The sequence below is a fragment of the Malus sylvestris genome, chromosome 15 (genome assembly GCF_916048215.2).
Source record: "Malus sylvestris chromosome 15, drMalSylv7.2, whole genome shotgun sequence".
Taxonomy (NCBI): domain Eukaryota; kingdom Viridiplantae; phylum Streptophyta; class Magnoliopsida; order Rosales; family Rosaceae; genus Malus; species Malus sylvestris.
The window spans coordinates 41,890,814-41,915,091 of NC_062274.1; the positions used below are offsets into that span (position 1 = coordinate 41,890,814).

A 24,278-nucleotide genomic window follows, 5' to 3' on the forward strand; every position below is an offset into this window, starting at 1 on the left:
CTTGGCAAACAATCCACCTAACCCATATCTGGTGCGAGTTGAAACAATACTAAACGAGCATGCAGACTCATTTTTAGAAGCCCCAGTTAATATGATTAATTTAGCATGGGCTGAGAAGGGGAAATGGAAGGTTGCAAATGAGATAGAAAAAGGAAGGCCAGCTGACAAATCCACAAAAAGGGTGATCAAATTGCCCAAACATCCAAAAGCAGCCATAATCAGAGGAATGGTTCTGTGAAGGAGATGCCAATGCGAGTGTGAGCTCGAAGTACCGCCAGCAGGAGTCCTAATTGATCATGAACTAATCAGGAGGAAAAAGGAAGGAGAAAGAAAAGAGGCATGTGAAAAAGCTAGACATACAGCAGGAAGAGAGACTTCCCGAAGTGTCTTTCAGCGGTTAGGAGGGGATTCCCAACCTAGAGCTTTATCAGAAGTGTTTCGAAATCACGAAGCTTCTGAGGAGGCAGAAGACAATGAGGCTAAATGTATAAAAGAGATGGAGAAAAGACATCCTCAATATGGCTATACAGGGAAATAAGATAAAAGAAATGATAGGATAACAAATCCTGTCAAAAAGGAGAACCCTGCCCGTCTCGGGCGAAAATGGTACGTGGTCGGGAAAAATGGACAACCCACCAAACAAATGGGAGCCTCTATGATCAGAAGGGTCCAAAGGCAGCAGCATAAAGCCTATATGAATTCTTTAAAAACTCCCGTGACATCTGAAGTCTCCAAGAATAAGAAGTTTGAAAAAACACCCTCTAGGGGAAGTAGTCAGTTTAACTGGAGGAGTAAAAAGGAGGTACAGAGAGCTAATAGCAAAATAGAGGGTAAGGGAAACCATGTACCACAAAGCATACACCCTAGGAAGTACAAGATATTGAGGAGAGCTCAAGAAGATATGATAATGATGCCAACTCCTGGATGGAGGACAAAGCCTATTTATTTTGGAACTGTTTCGCCTGAGAGGAAGCTCCCTTCTATATCATTGGATCCTTTCGGTGAAGTTACCAAGTAGATACCAGATTCGGGCATAAATCAACAGGAAGGAGCACCAGAACCTTTACTCCCAGAAGATGCGATGGCCTGGTTAGATGAGTTTATGGAACAAATCGGGAGCAAGAAAGAAGACTGTCTAGAGCCTAGTACCTTTCATATCAACATGACGTATGTGTTATCCGCCATGTTTGATGCTGAACCTGATCAGCCCGCCACTATGGAAGATGACTATTTGACAGCAGAACCAATGATGGCCCATGTCAGCGTTAAAGTAGCTGGAGAAGAAGAATTGGGAAAAGCTGAGTCATCTAAGACATTCCAGAATGGTCCGTTTAGAATCTATACTGATAAAATGGTGTTCAGCCGCCCAAACATGTTATTAGCCAACCATCTTAAGCCAATATATGTTGCAGCTCATTTGGAGGGGGTGCCCTTCAAAAGAGGTTTGATTGATGGAGGAGCAGCTGTTAACGTATTGCCTGCCAAACAAATGAAGAAGATAGGAAGAGGTGTAGAAGATCTTATTCCCACAGACCTCACGGTTTCGAGCTTCTCAGGCGCTATCACGAAAACGCATGGGATATTACCTTTAGAAATGGACTTGGGATCCAAACAAATCATGCTGGCATTCTTTGTGGTGGATTGTACTTCCACCTATGGAGCATTACTTGGAAGGGACTGGATCCACCAAAGTCTTGCCATACCCTCCACTCTACATCAACAAGTTGTTGTTTATCATGAAGCAGGAACAGAGGGACCAGGCTTTTGGGAAATGGTGGAGGCTGAATCACGGCCATTCCTTCTTATAGCCAATGTAGCGGAAGCAAATTTCTACGATCTTAATGTAGGAATTCTGCAATGTTCAGGAGCAGATAAGAACGGCCGCCCTACCAAGGTGACAGCCCAAAAGCTCTTAAAACAAGGAATGTTTCTCACTATAGAATAATGGGATAGACCCTGTATCGTCCCAACACCTTAATACCATCAATAACAGAACAAAAGAGGAAGGATCAGGTAACGGCAGTCAGGTCCTTGATCAAAAGACTGTTGGTGTATGAGAGAGAAAGAAAACAAGAAAGGGAGCTCTTAGGAAAAGAAGAGCATGAGTGGCAGCCAGGAACTTCGACCGGCCAGGATGAAAGCAGGGAAGAACTTTGCGGAGAAGAATTGGAGGTGGCCATACGAATGGCCGAGTGCATATATGACTTGGATGGACCAGACGACTTGCCTGAGAGCCTAGAGTTAGTCGAACTTTTATGTACAGAACCTGACAAGCCGTCACCAGAAGTTCAGGATCATTTGGAAGTTATTGATCTAGGGACAGAGGAAGATCCAAGACCCATAAAAATCAGTGGCTTATTAGAAACTAATGATCGGGCAAAGATTGTCTGTCTTCTGCAAGAATTTAAAGATTGTTTTGCTTGGCATTATACTGAGATGCCATGTTTAGATTCAACCTTGGTGGAACACAGAATGCCCATCAAGGAGGGATATAAACCTGTTAAGCAAGCACCACGATGGATGTCAACAGAAATAGAAGAAATGTCAAAGAAGAAATTGAAAGACTAATGAAAGCTGGATTTATTAGACCTGCCAAATATGTAGAGTGGTTGGCCAATATTGTACCCGTTTTAAAAGCCATAACAAAGGCAGTACGATGTTGTGTTGATTATAGAAATATTAATGGCGCCACACCAAAAGATGAATATCCCATGCCCATGGCTGACTTGTCCATATATGCGGTAGCAAAACATAAAGTCTTATCTTTTATGGATAGAAATGCCGGATATAATTAGATAAAGCTGGCCTAGGAAGATATACATAAAACAGCTTTTTAGGTGTCCCGGTCATGTGGGGGCATATGAATATCTAGTCATGCCGTTCGGATTCAAGAATGCTGGTGCAACCTACTAAAGGGTGATGAATGCTATTTTTCATGATTTGATTGGCCATAACATGGAGGTGTACATCGATGACATCGTGGTGAAATCCAAAACAGAAGAGTAGCATCAGATAGACTTCAGGCAAGCATTGACAAGGATGAGAATCCATAAACTCAAGATGAATCCAAAGAAGTACGCGTTTGGAGTAAGAGCGGGCAACTTCTTGGGATTCCTGGTTCATCAAAGAGGTGTAGAAGTGGATAAGAACAAGTCTCGGGCAATAATGGAGTCACTTCCGCCCACCAACAAGATGCAACTTTAAAGACTGCTAGGCAAAATTAATTTCTTAAGGAAATTCATTGCCAATTTAGTAGGCAAGATCCAACCGTTGACTCTTCTATTGAGACTGAAGGATACAGAAAGTTTCGAATGGAGACCACCATACCAAAAGGCTTTTGATAGCATCAAAGCCTATTTGACTTCTCCACCAGTGTTGGTACCACCTCAAAGGGGAAAACCCTTAAAGCTATATATCTCTGCTTCAGAGAAATCAATCGGGAGTTTACTAGCCCAAAACAATGAAGGCGGAAAGGAGCAGGCAGTATACTACCTTAGTAGAATTTTGACTGAGGTAGAACAAGATACTCCCTCATAGAGAAGTTGTGCCTAGCTCTGTATTTCACTACTAGTAAGTTGAGGCATTACATGTTACCTTGTCACGTGCACATCATCGCTAAAACAGATGTGATAAAATATATGTTGTCAAAACCTATGCTCATAAGAAGGATTGGGAAGTGGATTCTAGCATTATCAGAGTTCAGCTTTCAATATGTACCCTAAAGGGCGGTCAAGGGCCAAACAATTGCTGATTTCTTAGCAGAACACCAAGAGTCTCAAGATGAGATTGTCAATATACCAAGGATCCTGGAAGTAATTAATGTTTGGATCCTACCAGGCAAGGGCATCTCGGGCAAAGAAGAATGGGTTCAACAAGAAATAAAAAGGGTAACTGGTATCTGGATTACTCTTTGGAAACTTTATTTTGACGATTCTTACACTCAGAAGGCTTTTGGAGCAGGGATTGTCATCATAAATCCCCAAGGGGTTCAAAATTATTATTCGTTCCTTCTAGATTACCAAGGGAATACCAACAATCAGGCGGAGTATGAAGCCTTAATAATTGGCTTGGATATCTTGATAGAGTTGGGGGCAATGGAGTTAGAGGTATTTGGTGATTCAAAGTTAGTGATAAACCAGCTAAAAGGAGAATACAGGTGCAGACATATCACCATGGCTGGGTATTACTTGGCGGCCACATAATTGTTGAACTATTGGGATTCTGAAGTATCAGTTAATCATGTTCCCAGGGAGTTTAATCTGGCGGCCAATGAGATGACACAAATAGCCTCGGGAGTACCAATCCAGGAAAGGAAGTATGGAGTAGATGTCGAGATTCAAAGAAGAAATCTTCCTTCTATCCTAGAAAGAGGATTTAGTTTAGATGTAATGGTCCTAGAAACCGAGACGGAAGACTGGAGATCGCCTATCATTCATCATTTGAAAGATCCTTCTGCACCCACAAGCAAGAAGAATAGACAACAAGCAACTAAGTATGTCTTATTGGAGGAGAACCTGCTAAGGAAAACTCCGGATGGGCTCCTACTGAAATGTTTAGGCCAAGAAGAATCTATGAAAGTAATGGCCGAGGTACATGAAGGGATATATGGGGCACATCAAGCTGGAACGAAGATGAGGTGGTTGATTAGGAGGTATGGGTATTTCTGGCCTGACGTAGAAAAAGATTGCAAGTCTTATGCCCGAGGCTGTGAGGAATGTCAAAGGTATGGACCCCTCCAACATGTGCTTTCAGTACCATTAAATTCAGTGGTTAAACATTGGCCCTTTAGAGGATGGGCATTGAACTTCATCGGGTAGATTTATCCATCTTCTAGCAAGGGGCATACTTTCATAATTGTGGCGATGGATTATTTCATCAAGTGGGTAGAAGCCTCAGCTGTAAAGACCATAACTTCAGCTGCAGTCAAGAAATTTATTGAGACCAAGATTCTGCATAGGTTTGGGGTGCCTGAAACCATAGTCACGGATCGTGGGCTTCTTTTATATCAAAAGAAGTTGAATAGTTTGCAAGCAACTACAAAATAAAGATGATCCAGTCTAGTCCTTACTACTCTCAGTCAAATGGTCAAGCAGAGACTAGTAACAAGATTTTGATAAACATTATCAAAAGGATGGTGACAGATAGCCCGGAAAAGTGGCATGAAAAGCTAGGGAATACTTTGTGGGCATACCGAACCTCTAAACGGGCAGGAACGGGGACAACTCCTTATGATTTGACATTCGGGCAAGATGAGGTTCTTCCCATGAAAATCAATGTAAGTTTTGTCAGAATTCAAAATCAATTCGGGTTACATAGTGAAGAGTACATAGAAGCTATGTGTCAGGGGATTGAAGATTTAGATATAACCCGAATTGAGGCCTTGAACCAAATTTAGGAAGGGAAGAGAGTTGTTGCCCGAGCTTATAACAAGAAGGTAAAACTGAAGTCTTTCAAGGAAGGAGATTTAGTATGGAAGGCAGTCCTCCCTCTAGGAGCTCAGCTTAGGGGCTTTGGGAAATGGAGCCCGACATGGGAAGGTCCTTTTATTGTTAGTCAAGTATTAGACAAGGGAGGATATTACTTAGCTGATCTCGAAGGAAATTGGCAGAGACATCCCATCAATGTCAAATTCTTAAAAAAGTATTGCCCTACATTATGGGATGTTAGGGATTGTTATATTGAAGAAGATGAAAGATAAAGCAGGTGTTGGGGTGTTGGAACGCAGTGAATTCATCAACCATTCAAGAAGACAGAAAAAAAAAGTTGTTAAAATGATGCTTCATTCATTTCGACGAATTAGTAAAAAATTACATCGGAGTAAGTCTCAATGTGCCATGTTTCATTCCTTCTACGTTGTGTTGGTGTCTCGACTAGTTTTCTGGTATCTTCATAGACAAAACCTGGTCAGGATCAAGTGATCGGGCTGTGCAGCCAAGATGAGCTTGGTAGAGGACCCTCAATAAGGATCGTCACCGGATATGATGGTGAAGCCTGACTTATCAAAGCAACGAGTAGGAGGGCAAGCCCTCAGGAGGAAACCGTCTGACCAAAGGTGTTGGGGATAGCGGGGTGTCTGATTAAAGGTGTTGGAGATAGTAGAGAGTTGATGAAAATCCTTTTTTTCACGAAAATGGAGTTTTAGGAACCCCCAATTGAATCCAAAGGAACCCATTTTCCAGAAGAAGATTAAGAAGGTAGAAACGTCCGAGGGTGAGAAAAGAGAAGGTTGAAGAAGATTTGTTGGCTATACAGGAGAAGTTTTGAGCTGGAATTTATAGGAACCTCAGAGGATAGCTCAAAGGTCATGAGAAGAGCAAGAGATGCAAGATTACATTCATCCCGTCTAGAAAACACAAGTTCCGAGAGCAGGTATACAGGCATGCGGCTATTCAATCAATATTGGCGCTTGGAATTCCAGCCTGAATATTAATTGAAGGAGGCACTATTTGGGATAAAACTTGAACTTTGGGTTAAAAAGAGGTTAGCCCAAAAGAAAGCCCAAATGGAGGTTCAGAAGAAGGAAAAGTCCAAGGCCCAGCCGAAGCCCAGAAGAAAGAAGGGGCTTGTTTCCCGACCAAGTGCAGATCATTCAAACCACTTGCTCATCTATCTAAAGGTCAATTGGTGTAGACCAGCTAATTAATCAGCCCAAAAGTACTTTACAATGGTAGTACAAGTAAAAAGTTGATGAGTCACTGCCCTTCAGATGCATTCGGGCAAAATCAACACTGCAGGCAGCCAAGCCAAATCGTTTATAAAAGGAGGAAGAAAAATCAGAGACAAAGACACTCAATCAAAGAAACAAATACAAGCACAAACTCTGCTCAAACCATATTTGCCTTCACAAAACAGTAGTCAGCCCCCAGTCTTCATGCCTTTTGGGATCAACCTTCACCAGAAATTCTTTGTAAAAGCTCTACTACCTTGTTTAAATCTTGTTGTAGTATCGATCACCTCATATAAACTCATCTTCCAATCTCCCATTCTAGCATTCGAACACTTTGTAAATCACAAAGAGAGGAAATTGCAAGACAATCAGCCTTGCTCGACCTCATTTGTCGTTGTCTTTCATTCATATATCTAGTACTATGATGTATATTTCCATCTGCATCCAAGTTATTGCTAGCCAGTTTATGATTAAAAGACTTCGAAGTTCTAACCATTCGGGAATACAAGATTGATCAATAAAAAGTCCTTAGTCTCAAGGCATAAAAAGAACCTTATCTGGACTTAACCCATCCACGACAATCCTTGATAACAAGAAGTTCGAAGTTACTTGGGGCGCAAGTAATTAGCTTATTCTCTAGTTTACTTCTGTTATATCATAATTCCCACAGCACACTTGAGTATAGAATTAATTCGAATAGGAAGCCTCAAGGCCTATACCTAAGGCCTGATAAAGGCATCTATTTGAATTCATTCTGCTCTGCGGGCTCGGGCAATTAAAGTATAACGGGGGTGATACTTCTGCAACAATGAAACAACCAAGATGTGTTCAAATATTCGGTTAGTTTTGACGAGAAGCCTCAAGACCTACACCTAAGGCCCCACAAAGGCACCTTTCATAACTAACTGGGTCTCTCGGGCACACACACACACACATATATATATATATAATAAAACTTAACATCGGTTTTACATCTGTCATGCTAAAGATGGCAGTGGCATGCCTGGTTACTTAAAGTTAATTTTGATGGTGAGCCTCAAGGCCTATACCTAAGGCCCCACAAAGGCACCTTTCAGAATTAACTCTGTCCTTCTCTTACAGCCCGCCAATAAGCAGAAACCCGACAGACGATATCAACCGACGCCAATCCTTCGGAGAGCTGTGTGCTCGTTGGCCAAGAAACATCCTCACTAGATATTCCTCTAGACGAACAATAGTACTGTACTATTATGTACCCTAGATATATATTTTGACCGAATAAATAGACTTTTCTTCTTCTTCTTGTCTGGTATACGGGAATATGGGGTAACGGCCACGGTGTTACAATCACACTCAAAATCTTTTCCCAAGTACAAAGAAGACTACATACAATGCATATGAGCGAAGATTAGCACTTGCTCATATATAATATACAGTTAAAAGATTGTTTGATAAACAATTGTAACTATTGATCATAACTAAATCAGAAGTTGTGTTTATAGTTGTGAAGAAAGTTGATGTTTTACTATAAAACTAATTAGTAATAAGAGGAGTAACCTTATTTCTTATAAGTATATGCAAGATCCCTTATTTCTATAATACGAGATTAAAACTCTCAATATGCCCCCTCATATGTGACGAATTTTCAAGCCTAACAAGTGGACAACACAAACGAAATGACCTGGTGGTACAACCTAATTTGATATCAAGATGTTGTCTGAGTTTTCAATTTTAATCATATGATATTCAAAAGGACTACAAATATCTGAATAAACCAGATGGTACAAAAGCATCTTCTTTTTGGTAGAAGAAAGAAAAGTGAAATACTGAACAACAATGTGAAAAATTGGAACATGGAAAAACAAGATATTTTTATAAGTATTACAATTATATGAATGACTTAATATATTCTATAAACACATATCTTTTTTCCCTTCAACCCATATTGGGATCAAACCGAACGTAGTTCGGAATTTTGGGTTTATCTATTTTGTTTTTTGAGTTAATTGGAGTGGCCCATTAATCACTTAGGTATTAATAGAGTAAATTTTAGTAATAGTCTCTCAATTTTATTAAATTGGAGCAATGATCCCTCAACTAAAAATCCATTACCATTGGTTCCTCAACTCATCAAAATGTGTAGCTAGGGGTGGGTTCAAAAAACTGAAAACTGAAAACTGAACCGAACCGAAACCGAAAAAACCGAATAGAACAAAAAAACCGAACCGAATTGAAAAAACCGAACCGAAATAATTAAATTTAATATTTTTTTAATTTTATTTATTTAATTATTTGATTTTATTATATTAGAATATGATACTTCGGACTGCAACTTTGGTAGGACTTGTTTGCTTTCCAATTCAAATTGTCTTCTCAGCTTCTCCATCTACAACAAAAATTAGAACTTATACCATTACATGCAATATTTCTAGTTTATATCATTAAGTGCAACACATATATAAGAACACATATCTCAACTGCATTGCAGTTGATTAGGGAAAACAAACAGCGTATAAAAGTCTCATGAGTTTATTAAACACTACGAGATCAAAAACAAAATTCAAACTTTCTCACCTATGGCCAAGTATAGTAGCTTCTGTGGCCTAACAATTTTGAAAAGTATATCAACATATTCAAAATATTGATGAACACCTCTTCAAAATTTGCTGGTGGTAGAAGCTGAACACAGAATGTAGAAATTATATTATGTAACCACATATATGGATAAAAAAAATTCGGACCATAAAAATAAAGAAAATATCAAAAATTGTTACCTAGACAATAATCAAAATAAATAGTATATTATAGAATGTTTATCTTATTGCTAATGAAGAATACATGTATATATATATATATATATATATATATAGAGAGAGAGAGAGAGAGAGAGAGAGAGAGAGAGAGAGAGAGAGGAATGAATAAGGTCGTAATTCATCATCATAGTCTAAAAAGAAATCTATTTACAGTTAAACTTTAAACTCAAAATATTTAAAAAAAAAACCTTTATGTTATAATTCTAGTTGAACTTTAAATGTTTATTTTCATTATCTTTAAGTCTAGTCGGAATATTTATGTTATGATTGTGTTGGATATGTTAAAATTTAAGATTTCAAATTTTTTCATTTTTTGAAAAAAAACCGAAACCAAACCGAAAAAAAACCAAACAAAAAAAAACCGAAAAAAAATTGAACCGAACCGAATTTCGGTTCGATTTCGGTTTTGGCAAAAAACCGAACCGATTTGAACCGAACCCACCCCTATGTGTAGCTATGATTATTTTCGTCAACTTCGTCAGAATTTTGTCAAAATAAGTTATGTTGGAGGACCATTGCTACAATTAAGGTCTCTCAACTCATCAAAATGTGTAGATATGGTCTTTTTCGTCAACCTCGTCAGAATTTTGTCAAAATGAATTATGTTGGAAAAACCATTGCTATAATTGGGTTAAAGGTGAGGGATCATTCCTCCAATTGGGTTAAAGTTTAGGGACTATTCTCCAGTTGGATTAAAGTTGAGAACCAATGGTAATGGATTTTTAGTTGAGGAACCATAACTGCACGTTTTGATGAGTTGAGAGACGAATGATAATGAATTTTTAGTTGATGAATCATTGCTCTAATTGAGTTAAAGTTAAGGGACCATTATACAATTTACTCTAATTTCAAGGGTGGTGCTATTCACACATCTGTTTTTACTTAGAGCAACTCCACCCATGGAGCCCTTCCCCTTGGCAATCCACTATTGAATCCACCATTTTGAACAGTAACTGCCTTTAATGAATAGTAACTACCATAAATGAACAGTAATTGCCATTTGCATCTCCACCCTTGGAGCCCTCCCCCATGGCAATAGGCAATAAAATATTAGTTTTTTTTGTTTGTTTAAATAATACAAAATAAAATTATTTGTAATTTCGGATAAGATTTTTTAAATCGTTGTCGTTGCGTCACGTGTCATTTAATAAAAAAAACAATTATTTTTAGCGAGGGATTTCGATAAGATTTTTACCCAATGTCATCGTGCCACGTATCGTTATCTTTTGAGAATCTTTGACGATAGATTTCGATTAGATTTTAACTCGTTCAAAATTGCGCCACGTGTCATTATCCGAAAATATAATTATTGGAGATCGATTTCGATAAGATTTTTATCCAATACGATCGTGCCACGTGTCATTATCTTTTCAGAATCTTTGAGGATAGATTTCGATCAGATTTTTAACGAATGACGGCATGCCGCGTGGCCTTATATACAATCCAATCCTTTCTGAATCGTCCATATAATCCACCATCCATCCTCACAAATCTCACACCAATTTTCTCAACATCTCTATCTCATTAATCATAGTTTCTGCTTCTTCTTCACCATCCATCATTACAATGTCTTCTTCTTCATCAAGGATGATGTGGGAAATTGATCAGCAAGAGGAAGAATTGTTTAACCAATCTGAAGGAATGTTCAACCTTCAGATAGTCGAAAATGAGATGGAAGAGGATGAGGAGCGTAGAAGGAGAGATGACGAAACAAGAATGGCCAGAGCCTCACATTCCCGTCGAGTCATCCAGACTGTTGCTCAGATATGCAGGCCCAACCGCTCAAGAAACCTTGATAGAAGCAGGCAACGACGGGGTGAAGAGCTGTTGGACGATTACTTTGTCCATAACAGTGCATTTCCTGATACGTACTTCAGACGCCGTTTTAGAATGGAACGACATTTGTTCAACAGAATCATGACTGATGTTTGCAACCATGATTCTTACTTTGTGCAAAAGAAGGATGCTTGTGGTGTTATGGGTCTCCTGCCTGAGCAAAAAATCACTGCTGCGTTGCGGATGCTTGCGTATGGAGCATCTGCAGACCAAGTGGATGAGATAACGAGGATGGGGAAATCAACCATTCTTGAGGCCCTGATGAGGTTTTGCGGAGCAGTCGAATCTTTGTACACCGCAGAGTACCTCCGAAAACCTACTCGCTGGGACTTGCAAAGGCTTCTGAAGAAGGGCGAGATGCGAGGTTTTCCTGGGATGATAGGAAGCATCGATTGTATGCACTGGACGTGGAAAAACTGTCCAAGTGCATGGCAAGGTGCATATGGGGACAGAAAATGATCAAAATCTATCATTTTGGAGGCAGTGGCATCTTTTGATACATGGATATGGCACGCCTTTTTCGGGGTTCCAGGGGCTCAAAATGATCTCAACGTCCTTGCCCAATCCCCAGTGTTCAACGACGCCCTGCAAGGAAAGGCACCAAAAGTCACGTACGTCGTCAACGGACGTAGGTACGAAGGGGCATACTACCTAGCTGACGGCATTTACCCACGGTGGGAAACATTTGTCAAAACAGTGCCACGTCCGCGAAGTGCAAAGGAAAAACACTTTGCAACCTGTCAAGAGGGGTGCAGGAAGGATGTGGAGCGTTGTTTTGGTATCCTTCAAGCTCGTTGGGCGATCGTCAGGGGTGCTGCCAGAATGTTCGATGTAGAGTCACTTCGATCCATCATGATGACGTGCGTCATTCTTCACAACATGATTGTGGAAGATGAGTTCGATTATGATGCGGTTGATGAATATGAGCCAGAGGCAGACACGATGAACAATTCAAGAACACGGATATATTTTGCGCATGATGCCACCGAAGAACCCGTGCAACACGACCCATTAGAAAGGGATGGACGTTACAATGAAAGGGTCATTCAACGATATACTGCACTTCAAAGGTCATCTATGCACATTGATCGACAAATTGACTTGATAGAGCACCAGTGGGCATTGAAACAAGCTGAAGATACTTAAGTTTATTTAGTATGTTTGTTTGTGTTTGGTGTGTTTATGTAATTTTATTTGGTGTGAATTTTTTGGTGTGTTTATGTAATTTTATTTGGTGTGTTTTTTGTAGTGAGTTTTTTATTATTTCGTATGTTTATGTAATTTTATTTGGTGTGAATTGTTTGGTGTGTTTATGTAATTTTATTTGGTGTGTTTTTTGTAGTGAGTTTTTTATTATTTCGTATGTTTATGTAATTTTATTTGGTGTGAATTGTTTGGTATGTTTATGTAATTTTATTAGGATAAATATATTACGAAATTAAATACATGTACTCTCACTTTTAATAAAGTACTAACTTCAATAAAATGGAAACAACATAAATAATAAATTACATAAGTACCCTATTCCGATTACAAAAGTACCCTATTCCGATTACATGGAAACAACATAAATAATAAATTATAACCTAAAGTGATTGGAAAATTATGGGCTCCGATTACAAAAGTACCCTATTCCTCACCACTTAACCAATCTGTGGTGCTAGGATCATCTTGTCTTGTTGTGCTAGGACCATCTTGTCTTGATCTCGCTTCTCTTGCACGCTTCCTTTGCACCACATCTCGCTTCTCCGACTGCCAAAAATATTTAGAATTTGGAGACATCCCTTCTAAACGCGTGTTCATAATGTCACGATCTCGTTGTGCAATTCTTTCTTCTCTAAGCAACTCCCTTTCTTGCCTAAGTAGCTCTCTTTCCCTCTGTTCAGCTTGAAATGCTTGTTGAATAGCTGCAGCTTTTACCTCATCTCTAGCCTTGTCAGCTTCATATTTCGCCAATTCCCGCGCCAACGTCAATTCACCTTGACGAGCAAGTTCTTGCATGTACTTTCCATAATCATTCTTGGAAGCACTCCCTTTCCTCTTTGAAGCCTTCTTACCTAGAGGCCTAATTGGATAACGGGTCGACCCCGACGCTTGTTCAGGAATGGGCGTTTCAGGCACTTCTTCTCCATCTTCTTCATCAACATGGGGGCCATGATCGGGTGTAGAGTGTGGAGGGGGGCTGTGTAGAGGGATGTTATTCATGCATACTTCTGGACCAACAGACACAACTTTGAATTTAGGACAATCTTTAACAATATTCCAACATTCCCACCGGGTGAATGATTTGTTTCTTGATTTGATTTTGGCACCATACCATGCTTGTGCTTGAAGTTGCTACAAATGATTAATAATGAAATTATTAGGTAACAAATAAATAATACAAACAAATGAATAATAATGAAATTATTAGGTAACAATTAAATAATACAAACAAATAATAATAATGAAATTATTAGGTCACAAATAAATAATACAAACAAATAATAATAATGAAATTATTAGGTCACAAATAAATAATACAAACAAATGAATAATAATGAAATTATTAGGTAACAATTAAATAATACAAACAAATAATAATAATGAAATTATTAGGTCACAAATAAATAATACAAACAAATGAATAATAATGAAATTATTAGGTAACAATTAAATAATACAAACAAATAATAATAATGAAATTATTAGGTCACAAATAAATAATACAAACAAATAATAATAATGAAATTATTAGGTCACAAATAAATAATACAAACAAATAATAATAATGAAATTAGGTCACAAATAAATATTGCAAACAAAGAAATAATACAAACAATTAGGTAACAAATAAATGAAACAAACAAATAATTATAATCAAATTAGGTAACAAAATAATAATACAAACAAATAATTATAATATATTCTTACCTCATCCGCATAATTTGCCCCACTTCGAACATTATTACTAGCTTGTGTCAAGGCATCTCTCCACGTAGTAAAGGAATGACTAAGTATTTTCCAACGACTGGATATCGATTCTTTGGTTCTTTTCCCACTCATTTGCTCAACAAATTTGGTATGAATTAAACTCCACATTTCTCGCAATTGCATCTCATTACCCGTAAAGGAATTATGAGTAACTTCAACCCAGCTAGTGCACAACGCAACATCTTCAAGAAGCAACCAATTCGAACCTGCATCAGTAGCCATTTTGTGGAAAAAAATTGGATTGAAACTTTGAGAGAAAGATAGGAATTTAATTGAAAGTAGTTGAGAAAATATGAAATTGTGGTGTAAGGTAGATGGAGAAGAAGTGGTATTTATAGAAAAGTAAAAACAAATTTTTACAATTTTTTCGGATTTTTTACATTTTTTTTAAAATTTTTATTCAAATAATTAATCTCTACCGTTGGATTTAAAAAATTTGAATTCCAACACTCCAGATTGTGCCACGTGTCACAACGGTAACTTTTCTTAATTTTAAAACTATTTTTTCTTTTTTTTTTTAAATTTATAAAGCAGATTAATATCAACCGTTGATCTCAGATCGAACGATTGATATTAAATCAGCTTTTTTTTTTTACCGTTGTAAATCGGACGGTTGTTATTAAAGATCCGTTAGGATCGAACGGACTGTGGGAAGCCACGTGGCTTCCCAACGGTCACTGACGCCGGCCACTTGCGCCTGAAATCTTGTCGGGCGACGCGCCCCCACTCGCGAGTGAGGGGCACGCGCCTGACACAAAAAAATAAAAAAAAAAGGCCGGACCCAGCCCTTGCGTCACGCTGACGTCACTGGGCTCGGGCCACAGGCCTGTCGATTTTCCACGGGCCTTGAGCTCGGGCTCCCACCCTCACTCGGGCCCTTCAACGCTGGAATTGGATTGACTGGCCCTCGGGCTCCCACATGGGGCCTGTCCCCCGTCCAAGTCCAATGGTTGGACTTGCTCTTATGAACTCTTAGCTTTCGTCCGCCAGATTCGATGAACTGAAGAATTGAAGAAGAAGACCATTGCTACAATTTTCTCATTTGGTTTTTAATATTTGTCCATTGATTCAACCTCACGTGTGTGGTACGTGACTTATTTTAACTGAATTTTTAACGGAATTGACGGAAATGATCATAATTACACGTTTTAACGAGTTAAGAGATCAATGGTCATGAATTTTTAATTAAGAGACCATTACTCTAATTGAATTAAAATTGATTATCGTTGCTACCATTTCGTCCTTTTGAAATTAGACTTCAGTTGTCTTGATTTGACAATTTGAAACATGCTGTTATCTTTTCTTTGAATTATTAAGTAAATGAACATGATTTCAACAAAAATGGGCTCCGTGCCGTTCATTAGTCGTCTTGCTGATTTTGTTTGTTTCAACAAAAACATAAAATTCCACACAACTTATTTAGCTAAATAATCTTATTTAACAGAGGTTTAAAAACTAAGGAAAAATAATGAAAATAGCATGAAAACTTTGAGTTTTAATGATAAGGACAAAATAAAGGGTAAAGTGAATAGTACCAGGATTGACTTTTTAGTGTAAAAATGTGGTTTTTCGTTAAAGTGAACAGTACCGGGTGCTTTTCGTTAAAGTTCCCTAAAAACTATGGCTTCAAACTGCAGGGCACAGGAATAAGATCCCTTCCGTTCAGATGCTTATTACAAGTTTGAGTTCCATTTATTCTAACCGACCATTCGAATTATCTTCTCAACTTCTCCTTCATCCTCTCAACGGCAGCCCTAAGAGTTCCTTCGTCTTTGCAGAAGGTAAATCTTACTAGATTCTTCCCATCTTCCGGGTTTAAGTAAAATACACTGGTGGGGATTGCCACCACTCCAACTTCTTTGATCAGATACTCACAAAAGGCAACATCATTTTCCAGTCCAAAAGGCGTGTGATCAACAACCACAAAGTAGGTACCGCTTGATGGATACACTTTGAAACCGACAGATTTCAATCCCTCGACCAAAATCGCCTTCTTTGCCTGGTAATCTCTTTTCAGCTCCACATAGTAGGAGTCTGGAGCTCTGAGAGCAGTTGCAGCTGCCCATTGCATTGGAGTGGAGGTAGCAAATGTGAGAAAAGAGTGTGCCTGCCGAACTCCCCATGACAGGTGTGGAGGAGCTACAGCCCAACCGATCTTCCACCCGGTCAAGGAGAATGTTTTTCCCAAGGAATTCATGGTTACTGTACGCTCGTACATTCCAGGAAGAGAGGCCGGTGAAATGTGATCCATTTCAAAAGCCAACTTATCATAAACTTCATCACTGAATACCAACACATCATTTTCAATGCAGAGTGATGCAATCACATCGAGTTCCCCTCGACTGAACATTTTTCCAGTAGGGTTATGTGGAGAATTTAGAAGAATTGCACGAGTATTCTTCGAGATTGTGGATTTGAGCTCATCAATGGGAACAGCAAAATCCGGAGGACGTAATGTGATACCTTTTACTTTAGCACCAGCCATGGATAGAGTAGCTTCATATGAATCATAGAAAGGAGCAAAGAGGATAACCTCGTCACCAGGATTTATCAACCCCAGCATAGTTGCCGCAATTGCCTCTGTGCACCCAGAGGTGACAGTTATTTCTTTCTCAGGATCCACAACAAGTCCCGTATCCTTCTTGAATCGCTCAGCTATGGCATTGTTAAGGTCTGGAACCCCATATCCACGAGCATATTGATTCTTCCCATCTTTAACAGCCTGAATTGCTGCTTCCTTTACAAACTCTGGACCATCAAAGTTGGGGAAGCCTTGCCCAAGGTTAATTGCTCCATGTTTAATTGCAAGATTACTCATTTGAGTGAAGATAGTTGTCTTGAACTTTTCCAAGCGCTTTGCCACCTGACAAAAAAATGCACATACATAAGGAAGACTTCAACTCTGCAACTGCAGAGCAATTCAGGGAAGCAGCATTTACAAATGCAGCTCAATCATAACCCAATACTTTATGCACAAGCCTCATCAAAATTCACATGGTATAAGTCATGACCACCGCCTATATTTCATCTCAATTGGATATCACCATCCCATGATATTGTCACCTCTGACCCCCAGTAAAAATAAATTAGCATTACAAGTATGCCAAAAGCTTTTGGATGCAAGCACGCACTGACGTAGAGATAGAAAAAGAACAAATGAATAAACTGTACAATGCAAGGCTTAAGTCTGTATACATGAAACTTAAGCGCATAAAGCGGGAAAAAGGAACGGAAAAAAGAGATAAAAGGATAGTCATCTTGTATTAAAACATAACTGGAAAACCCAGCATTGACTTCCCTAAAACTCTAATTAGGGATCACTAGTAGTCATCTTGTAATTCTCAATCGTAACTTTTATGGTTTTGTTTTGCAGTTGGCAGAACAAGCAACTCCTTCACTTGATGTTAAAATATGAACCTTTGGACTTTGTGGCACTAAACTTGTGCATCTAATAACCCCATTATCCAATGATAAACCTATATTTAATGGTACAAGTACATCATCTAATTACATTGTTAATTATAATTATGATCTTGCTTCAGCAGGATTAAAGATGGATTGCAGTCAATTCTTACAATCTGCAGTACAGCGGAAAAAGCATAAGGATCATTCTACAAGTTAAGGATCCCAACATAACCTGCATAATGAATCCTACTGCAGATCATAAGAAAATCAAAGAGCCCAAAACCCATATAACAAAAATGAAGGTTTTTACATGCGTAAGTTCCCAAATAACAAAAATCCCCAAACACCCAATTCGATTCAAGCCACATACTTTAACAATCCGCCATGAAATTGGAACGATGACAAGTTGGGTAATACCTGTAAAGACTGCTGGGTCTTCTGGGTCGACTCCGATTGACCCGGAACGACATCGTTTTGGGTGGGAACGGTGGACATGGCGGCGGAGAAAGAAGGGCAAGGAGTGCAGGATACGCTTCTGGTCCTGATAAAGTTAAAGTCTGCACAAAAATTCTTGGAAAAGTTGAGGAATGTGGAAGGGCTGAGGCGCATTTCATGGGATGGCCAGGTGCATTGAATCTGCATGACAAAATGCCTCAATGACAACGAAAGGCGAGTGAAGAATCGGAGTTGGAGTTGGAGTTGGGAGTTGGGATAAGTTTAGTATCCTTTAACAGACCACTATTTTTTGTGAAGGAGAATTTGTTAAGTTTAGTGGGAATGGTTTCCAAGTGTGGCCCAAACCAAAACATATAAGTTAGTGGGCCATTGTGAATTTTATTGGGTAGGCATGGATCATGTTGCTAATTATACATATACTAAAACCCAAACTCGGAAGGCACTGTTTTTCACTGTTTGTAAACAGTGGAAGATAGTCTTGAACACCACTGGTTCTTCGCTTTTCTTCACTGATTCAGATATTTCGGAAGTAAATTCATAAAATCAGTGTAAGTTTGTTTACAATTTATTTAAAAAAAAAGTTATATGCTCTTACAATACAAGAAAGGCTACTCTCACAAAATGTATCAACTAATGTGCTATTTTAAACTCTGCAGCTTTTCCAAATGCACAGAGCCTTTTAAAAATACTGCTACCCTCTACCAAACAAGCCAGTAAAGCTCAAATATTACAGACAGCAAAGAAGGTAACAATTAAAGAGTTGGCTTTTTTAGATCCAAATTTGTACAAGGTATTAAATCTGTTTATCTTTTGTTAAAAATGTTGAATGCATGTTGACACATTTGGTTAAAAATATCTATATTATTTATCCTGCTTATACAAGTCTTTGTTAAATTGTTTTACATAACGAAACCTTTCTCTGTAAAGAATCTGTCAAGCAATTTGACGCACACTATGATTGGTGGTACAGTGCTTGCCTAAACTGTGCCAAACAAATGCACAAAGATCCAACAATTGGGCAATTGATTTGTCAAAAACATGCAAACCAGCTACCAACTCCTTATTGACCAAAAAAAAAAGCTACCAACTCCTTGGTAATTTTTTAACATGTTATGATTAACTTTTATCACCAATTGCACAAAATATTTCTTGCATTTCTTCTTTTTGGCCTATGCCTCATGTTACAATTTACTGCCTACAATTATTGGTGTTCTAATAATTTTTTAAATCTCAATGTTATGCAATTAGAAATCCATTTCATCTTATTGGTTAAAATTATTGCTGTCATAATGGTGTCTTTCATAGAAACAGTTTAATTATAGTTATATACAAATGAAAAATCTATGCTTCCCACTTAAGTGGTATTGGAAAATTCTAAATTGATATTAGTTAATCAAAGTTTCTATCATATGATGGGTTTAAAAATCTAGATTCTGCATTTGTCTTTCATTGCATATGTTAGTTAAACAGTTTGTTCCCGGATCCAGGGGAGAAAATGTTCGATGGAATAATTTCTTAGATGTATTTCCACATGCCCAAGGATTAGGTCCACTTTTTACAGGTCAGTGGAATATTTATGCTCAAAATCCCGATTCAAGTAGTCAATATATAAATGAAAAATGTTAAATCAAAATAAATAGATGTAAACAATAGTGCTAAAAAACTAATTTCATTAAAAATATTTGGCATTCATTATTTACTCAAATGGTTATCCACTATGTCAAATAATTTGTTCAAATTCATTTCTTCCGTAAGTTTTCATTCTTCTTTTTCACGTACTTCATATCAATTGATCTTCAAAATGTCTTGATCAGAAAGAGTAAACACTAAACAATTTTTCTTAACGTGTTTTCTTTGGCTTTGTTTAAGAAATATATCTTTGATGATCAATCTTATCTAATTTAAACTTTTATACGCAGGTACAAACTAAACTTGGTCCTTGAGGACGAAACCAGTGAAATGAATGCTTTAATTATTGGCAAATCTGGTGAGAAGCTTTTTTGGCACAACATGCAGAGATTTAGTGCTCAATCCAAGACTGGTGGACAGAGATTTTATTCAAATTGATGGATTTGGGTAAGAAATAAACCTAAATCTTTTCGGTTTGTTGCAGACAACTTGCATATAGTTGTTGTATGCAAGTTTTTGAGAAAATGGTATTGAGAATCGGATAATTTTGAGAATCCATTGTTCTGCTGCAGCGACTTCTTAGCAAGTATGCTCTCTCTCTCTCTCTCTCTCTCTCTCTCTCTCTCTCTCTCTCATGTTTAACATTCGTCTGGGTGATGGTGATTTGAGGCTGTACGAACTGGAATTGCTCAGGGTAGGCTTCAATTTGGCCAAATTTGTTTACCAAGTTTTTAAGAAGTTGTCTATCAAACTTACTACAGTCGAAAATTTAAGATTCTTAGCACATGCTTAATGAAAAATAGTTGCTAAATGTTTTTATCTCACTGTCTTTTTCTAGCTTCTTATTTGAAACAACTCTTGCTTATATTGTTTATCTCAGATCATCAAAAATGTGGTTATCAACTTTCTCCTGTCCCTTTTGCTGCACAAAGAACATTGAATCCATTTTGAACAGATGTTACTTTCGCATCTCTAATCTATATGCATCAACAACGTTTCTCTTATTTTTTGGTATGTAAATATCTCTCTAATCTAGGTTAGACAATATTTTTTGCATGCACTAGCCCAACATTTCTAATATTTTGTATGTAAATACCGGTCCTGATCTATTATCTAGGTTGAACAATATTTTTTGCATGTACATAGGCCAGCATTTTGTGTAAGTTTATCTTACATTGCCGGTCCCAAGCCCGGGTAAAGGAGGAGGGAGAGGGCGTCAGGTAGTCGACAGCCGACACTCCTCAGTTACGTCGAATCCTTATGAAAATGAATCCAGAACGAAATCGCGCTAAAGCTAGGGCGTCACCCGTAAGTGGCGCGCTGTGTGGCTCGAGCACAGTGATAAGTGAGCAAGGGTCGCTGTATCTCCATCGGCACCCGGATGCAGTGTTAAATGAGCAAGGGGGCCATAGAAACTTCTTTTCGAACAACTCCACTCAAAGTTGTTTGGGAGCATATGCTCCTATCAACTTTACACAGGACACACAAAATAAGTACTTTGATCATATTGGACGGAGGAAGGTGAAGAAGCTAGGACAGAAGGGTAGAGTTCAAGAGAGTAGAATGCGTTTAGGAACGTGGAATATAGGAACCTTAATGGGAAAATCTATGGAAGTAGTGGAAGTTATAGTGAGGAGAAGGATAAATATTATGTGCCTACAAGAAACTAAGTGGGTTGGTCTTAAGGCAAAGGATCTAGAAAACTCAGGGTTTAAACTTTGGTATTCGGGCACAAATAGAACGAGAAACGATATTGGCATCATCGTGGACAAGACCTTGACACAAGATGTTGTAGATGTCAAGAGGGTAAGAGATAGAATCATGTCAATCAAGATTGTAATAGGACAAGAACTCATCAATGTGATTAGTGCGTACGCACCTCAAGTAGGGTTGGATACGAGTTCGAAGGAGAAATTTTGGGAAGACCTTGGAGACTTTGTGCAAGGAATTGCCCAGACGGAGAAGTTATTTATAGGAGGAGATTTAAATGGACACGTGGGTAGAGAGACAGGCAACTATGGAGGTTTTCATGGTGGCCATGGTTTTGGGGAGAGAAACGAGGATGAGGAAGTTATCTTGGATTTTGCAATGGCATATGATCTCTTCTTAGCCAACACATTTTTTAAGAAGAGAGAAGAATATGTGATCACCTACAAGAGTGGGTCGTAAAAAACACAAATAGATTTTCTTCTAATGAGGAAAGGGGATCGTATAACTTGTAAGGATTGCAAAGTTATACCGGGAGAGAGCTTGGCTAATCAACATCGCTTGTTGGTGATGGATGTACATATCAAAAGAGTGAGAAAAAAGAACAAGACTTGGAAGTGCCCAAGAACTAGATGGTGAAATCTAAAAGGAGAAAAACAAGCCATTTTCAAAGAGAAAGTAATCACCCAGTGTGAGTGGGATAGAGAGGGGGAAGCTAGCCAAAAGTGGGATTCCATGGCTAGTTGTATCCGAAAAGTAGCAAAAGAGGTATTAGGAGAGTCCAAGGACTCTGCTCCACACCAAAAGGAATCTTGGTGGTGGAATGAGGAGGTACAAACAAAGGTGAAGGCTAAGAAGGAATGTTGTAAAGCCTTATACAAGGACATGACCGATGAAAATGGTGAAAGGTATCGAAGAGTGAAGCAAGAGGCGAAGAAAGCTGTGAGAGAAGCTAAGTTAGCGGCTTATGACGGCATGTATAAGCGACTAGATACCAAAGAAGGAAAGTTGGATATCTATAAACTAGCTAAAGCAAGGGAAAAGAAGAGAAGGGACCTAAACCAAGTGAGGTGCATCAAGGATGAGGATGGAAAGGTTCTTGTTACAGAGAATGCGGTCAAAGACAGATGGAGAGGTTATTTTCATAATCTTTTCAATGAAGGACATGAAAGGAGTACTTCTTTAGGGGAGTTGAGTAACTCAGAAGAGTGTAGAAACTACTCCTTTTATTGTCGATTCAGGAAGGAAGAAGTGGTTGTAGCTTTGAAGAAGATGAAGCATAGAAAAGCAGTGGGCCCAGACGATATACCGATCGAAGTGTGGAAAGTCTTGGGAGAGACAGGTATAGCATGGCTCACTGACCTTTTCAATAGGATTTTGAAAACGAAGAAGATGCCAAATGAGTGGTGAAAGAGCACTTTGGTGCCTATCTACAAGAATAAGGGCGATGTACAAAATTGCATGAACTATAGGGGTATTAAGCTAATGAGTCATACAATGAAGCTCTGGGAGAGAGTCATTGAGCATAGATTGAGGCAAGAGACACGGGTTTCGGACAACCAATTCGGGTTTATGCCAGGGCGCTCAACCATGGAGGCAATCTATCTCTTACGAAGATTGATGGAAAGATATAGAGATGGGAAAAAGGATTTACATATGGTCTTTATAGATTTGGAAAAAGCGTATGATTGGGTCCCAAGAGACATTCTTTGGAGGATTTTAGAGAAGAAAGGAGTACGAGTAGCATATATCCAAGCTATAAAGGATATGTATGAAGGAGCAAAGATTGCCGTAAGAACTCATGAAGGACAAACCCAAAGCTTCCCCATAACTGTAGGATTACATCAAGGCTCTTCCTTAAGTCCTTACCTTTTTGCGTTGGTAATGGATGAGTTAACAAGACATATTCAAGATGATATTCCTTGGTGTATACTTTTCGCAGACGATATAGTGTTGATAGATGAAACTTAGGAAGGGGTAAATGCGAAGCTTAACCTTTGGAGAGAAGTGTTGGAATCTAAAGGTCTTCGCCTAAGCCGATCAAAGACAGAATATATGGAGTGCAAGTTCAGTGCAAATGGAGGCCAAAATGAATTAGGGGTGAGGATCGGAGATCAGGAAATACCAAAGAGCGATCGTTTTCGCTACTTAGGATCTATCTTGCAAAAGAACGGAGAATTAGATGGAGATCTCAACCATAGAATACAAGATGGATGGATGAAGTGGAAGAGTGCATCCGGCGTGTTGTGTGACCGCCGTATGCCACTGAAGCTCAAGGGAAAATTTTATAGGACGGCAATAAGGTCGGCGATGCTGTATGGCACAGAATGTTGGGCGGTGAAGCATCAACACGTACACAAAATGGGTGTAGCGGAGATGAGGATGCTTCGTTGGATGTGTGGGCACACGAGAAAGGATAAGATTAGGAATGAGGATATCCGAGGTAAAGTAGGAGTAGCTGAAATTGTAGGAAAATTGAGAGAAAATCGGTTACGGTGGTTTGGACATGTGCAAAGAAGGCCTACTGACGCTCCGGTTAGAAGATGCGACTACGGGACAGAGGTTCAGGGCCGAAGGGGTAGAGGAAGACCTAGGAAAACTTTAGAAGAGACTCTAAGAAAAGACTTAAAGTATTTGGATCTAACGGAGGACATGACACAGGACCGAGCACAATGGCATTCTAAGATTCATATAGCCGACCCCACTCAGTGAAGAAGGCTTTGGTGTATTTAAAACAATACGTTGAAATGAAGCAAAGCTTATTTATTGATATCTCCGATAAGTTACAAATATGTACATATACATGAGTCAAA

The 24,278-nt window shown here is 38.7% G+C and overlaps 3 protein-coding genes and 2 long non-coding RNA genes across 5 annotated transcripts; 3 read left to right on the forward strand and 2 right to left on the reverse strand.

The window, feature by feature from the left end:
• Positions 1–11,015: 11,015 nt before the first annotated feature.
• Positions 11,016–12,395, forward strand: LOC126605013 (uncharacterized). The gene has a single exon (XM_050272364.1). It carries the CDS (start codon positions 11,026–11,028, stop codon positions 11,752–11,754), a length of 729 nt encoding a protein of 242 aa, XP_050128321.1. The 5' UTR covers positions 11,016–11,025; the 3' UTR covers positions 11,755–12,395.
• A 408-nt stretch (positions 12,396–12,803) lies between these two features.
• On the reverse strand, positions 12,804–14,812 carry LOC126602983 (uncharacterized). Its single transcript, XM_050269770.1, has 3 exons — positions 14,209–14,812; positions 13,449–13,632; positions 12,804–12,838 (listed from the first exon to the last, which is right to left on the reverse strand). The coding sequence occupies exons 1-3, from the start codon at positions 14,488–14,490 to the stop codon at positions 12,804–12,806; spliced, it is 501 nt and encodes a 166-aa protein (XP_050125727.1). The 5' UTR covers positions 14,491–14,812.
• A 786-nt stretch (positions 14,813–15,598) lies between these two features.
• On the reverse strand, positions 15,599–18,410 carry LOC126604027 (uncharacterized). Its single transcript, XM_050271079.1, has 2 exons — positions 18,091–18,410; positions 15,599–17,131 (listed from the first exon to the last, which is right to left on the reverse strand). The coding sequence occupies exons 1-2, from the start codon at positions 18,313–18,315 to the stop codon at positions 15,983–15,985; spliced, it is 1,374 nt and encodes a 457-aa protein (XP_050127036.1). The 5' UTR covers positions 18,316–18,410; the 3' UTR covers positions 15,599–15,982.
• Positions 18,411–18,598: 188 nt separating this feature from the next.
• On the forward strand, positions 18,599–20,915 carry LOC126604028 (uncharacterized). Its single transcript, XR_007616460.1, has 2 exons — positions 18,599–18,919; positions 20,639–20,915. It is a non-coding gene; the product is annotated as an uncharacterized LOC126604028 (long non-coding RNA).
• On the forward strand, positions 19,209–20,344 carry LOC126604029 (uncharacterized). Its single transcript, XR_007616461.1, has 3 exons — positions 19,209–19,223; positions 19,617–19,690; positions 20,049–20,344. It is a non-coding gene; the product is annotated as an uncharacterized LOC126604029 (long non-coding RNA).
• Positions 20,916–24,278: the final 3,363 nt, after the last annotated feature.

Excerpts from the sequence above, each read along its gene's own strand:
- LOC126602983 (XM_050269770.1), bottom strand. The coding sequence starts at position 14,490 with ATGGCTACTGATGCAGGTTCGAATTGGTTGCTTCTTGAAGATGTTGCG. Across the intron at positions 13,633-14,208 it reads GGGCAAATTATGCGGATGAG|CAACTTCAAGCACAAGCATG; the intron begins GTAAGAATATAT and ends AATCATTTGTAG. Across the intron at positions 12,839-13,448 it reads ACACTCTACACCCGATCATG|GGTACTTTTGTAATCGGAAT; the intron begins GCCCCCATGTTG and ends TAATCGGAATAG.
- LOC126605013 (XM_050272364.1), top strand. The coding sequence starts at position 11,026 with ATGTCTTCTTCTTCATCAAGGATGATGTGGGAAATTGATCAGCAAGAG.
- LOC126604027 (XM_050271079.1), bottom strand. The coding sequence starts at position 18,315 with ATGCAGATTCAATGCACCTGGCCATCCCATGAAATGCGCCTCAGCCCT. Across the intron at positions 17,132-18,090 it reads AGACCCAGCAGTCTTTACAG|GTGGCAAAGCGCTTGGAAAA; the intron begins GTATTACCCAAC and ends TTTTTTTGTCAG.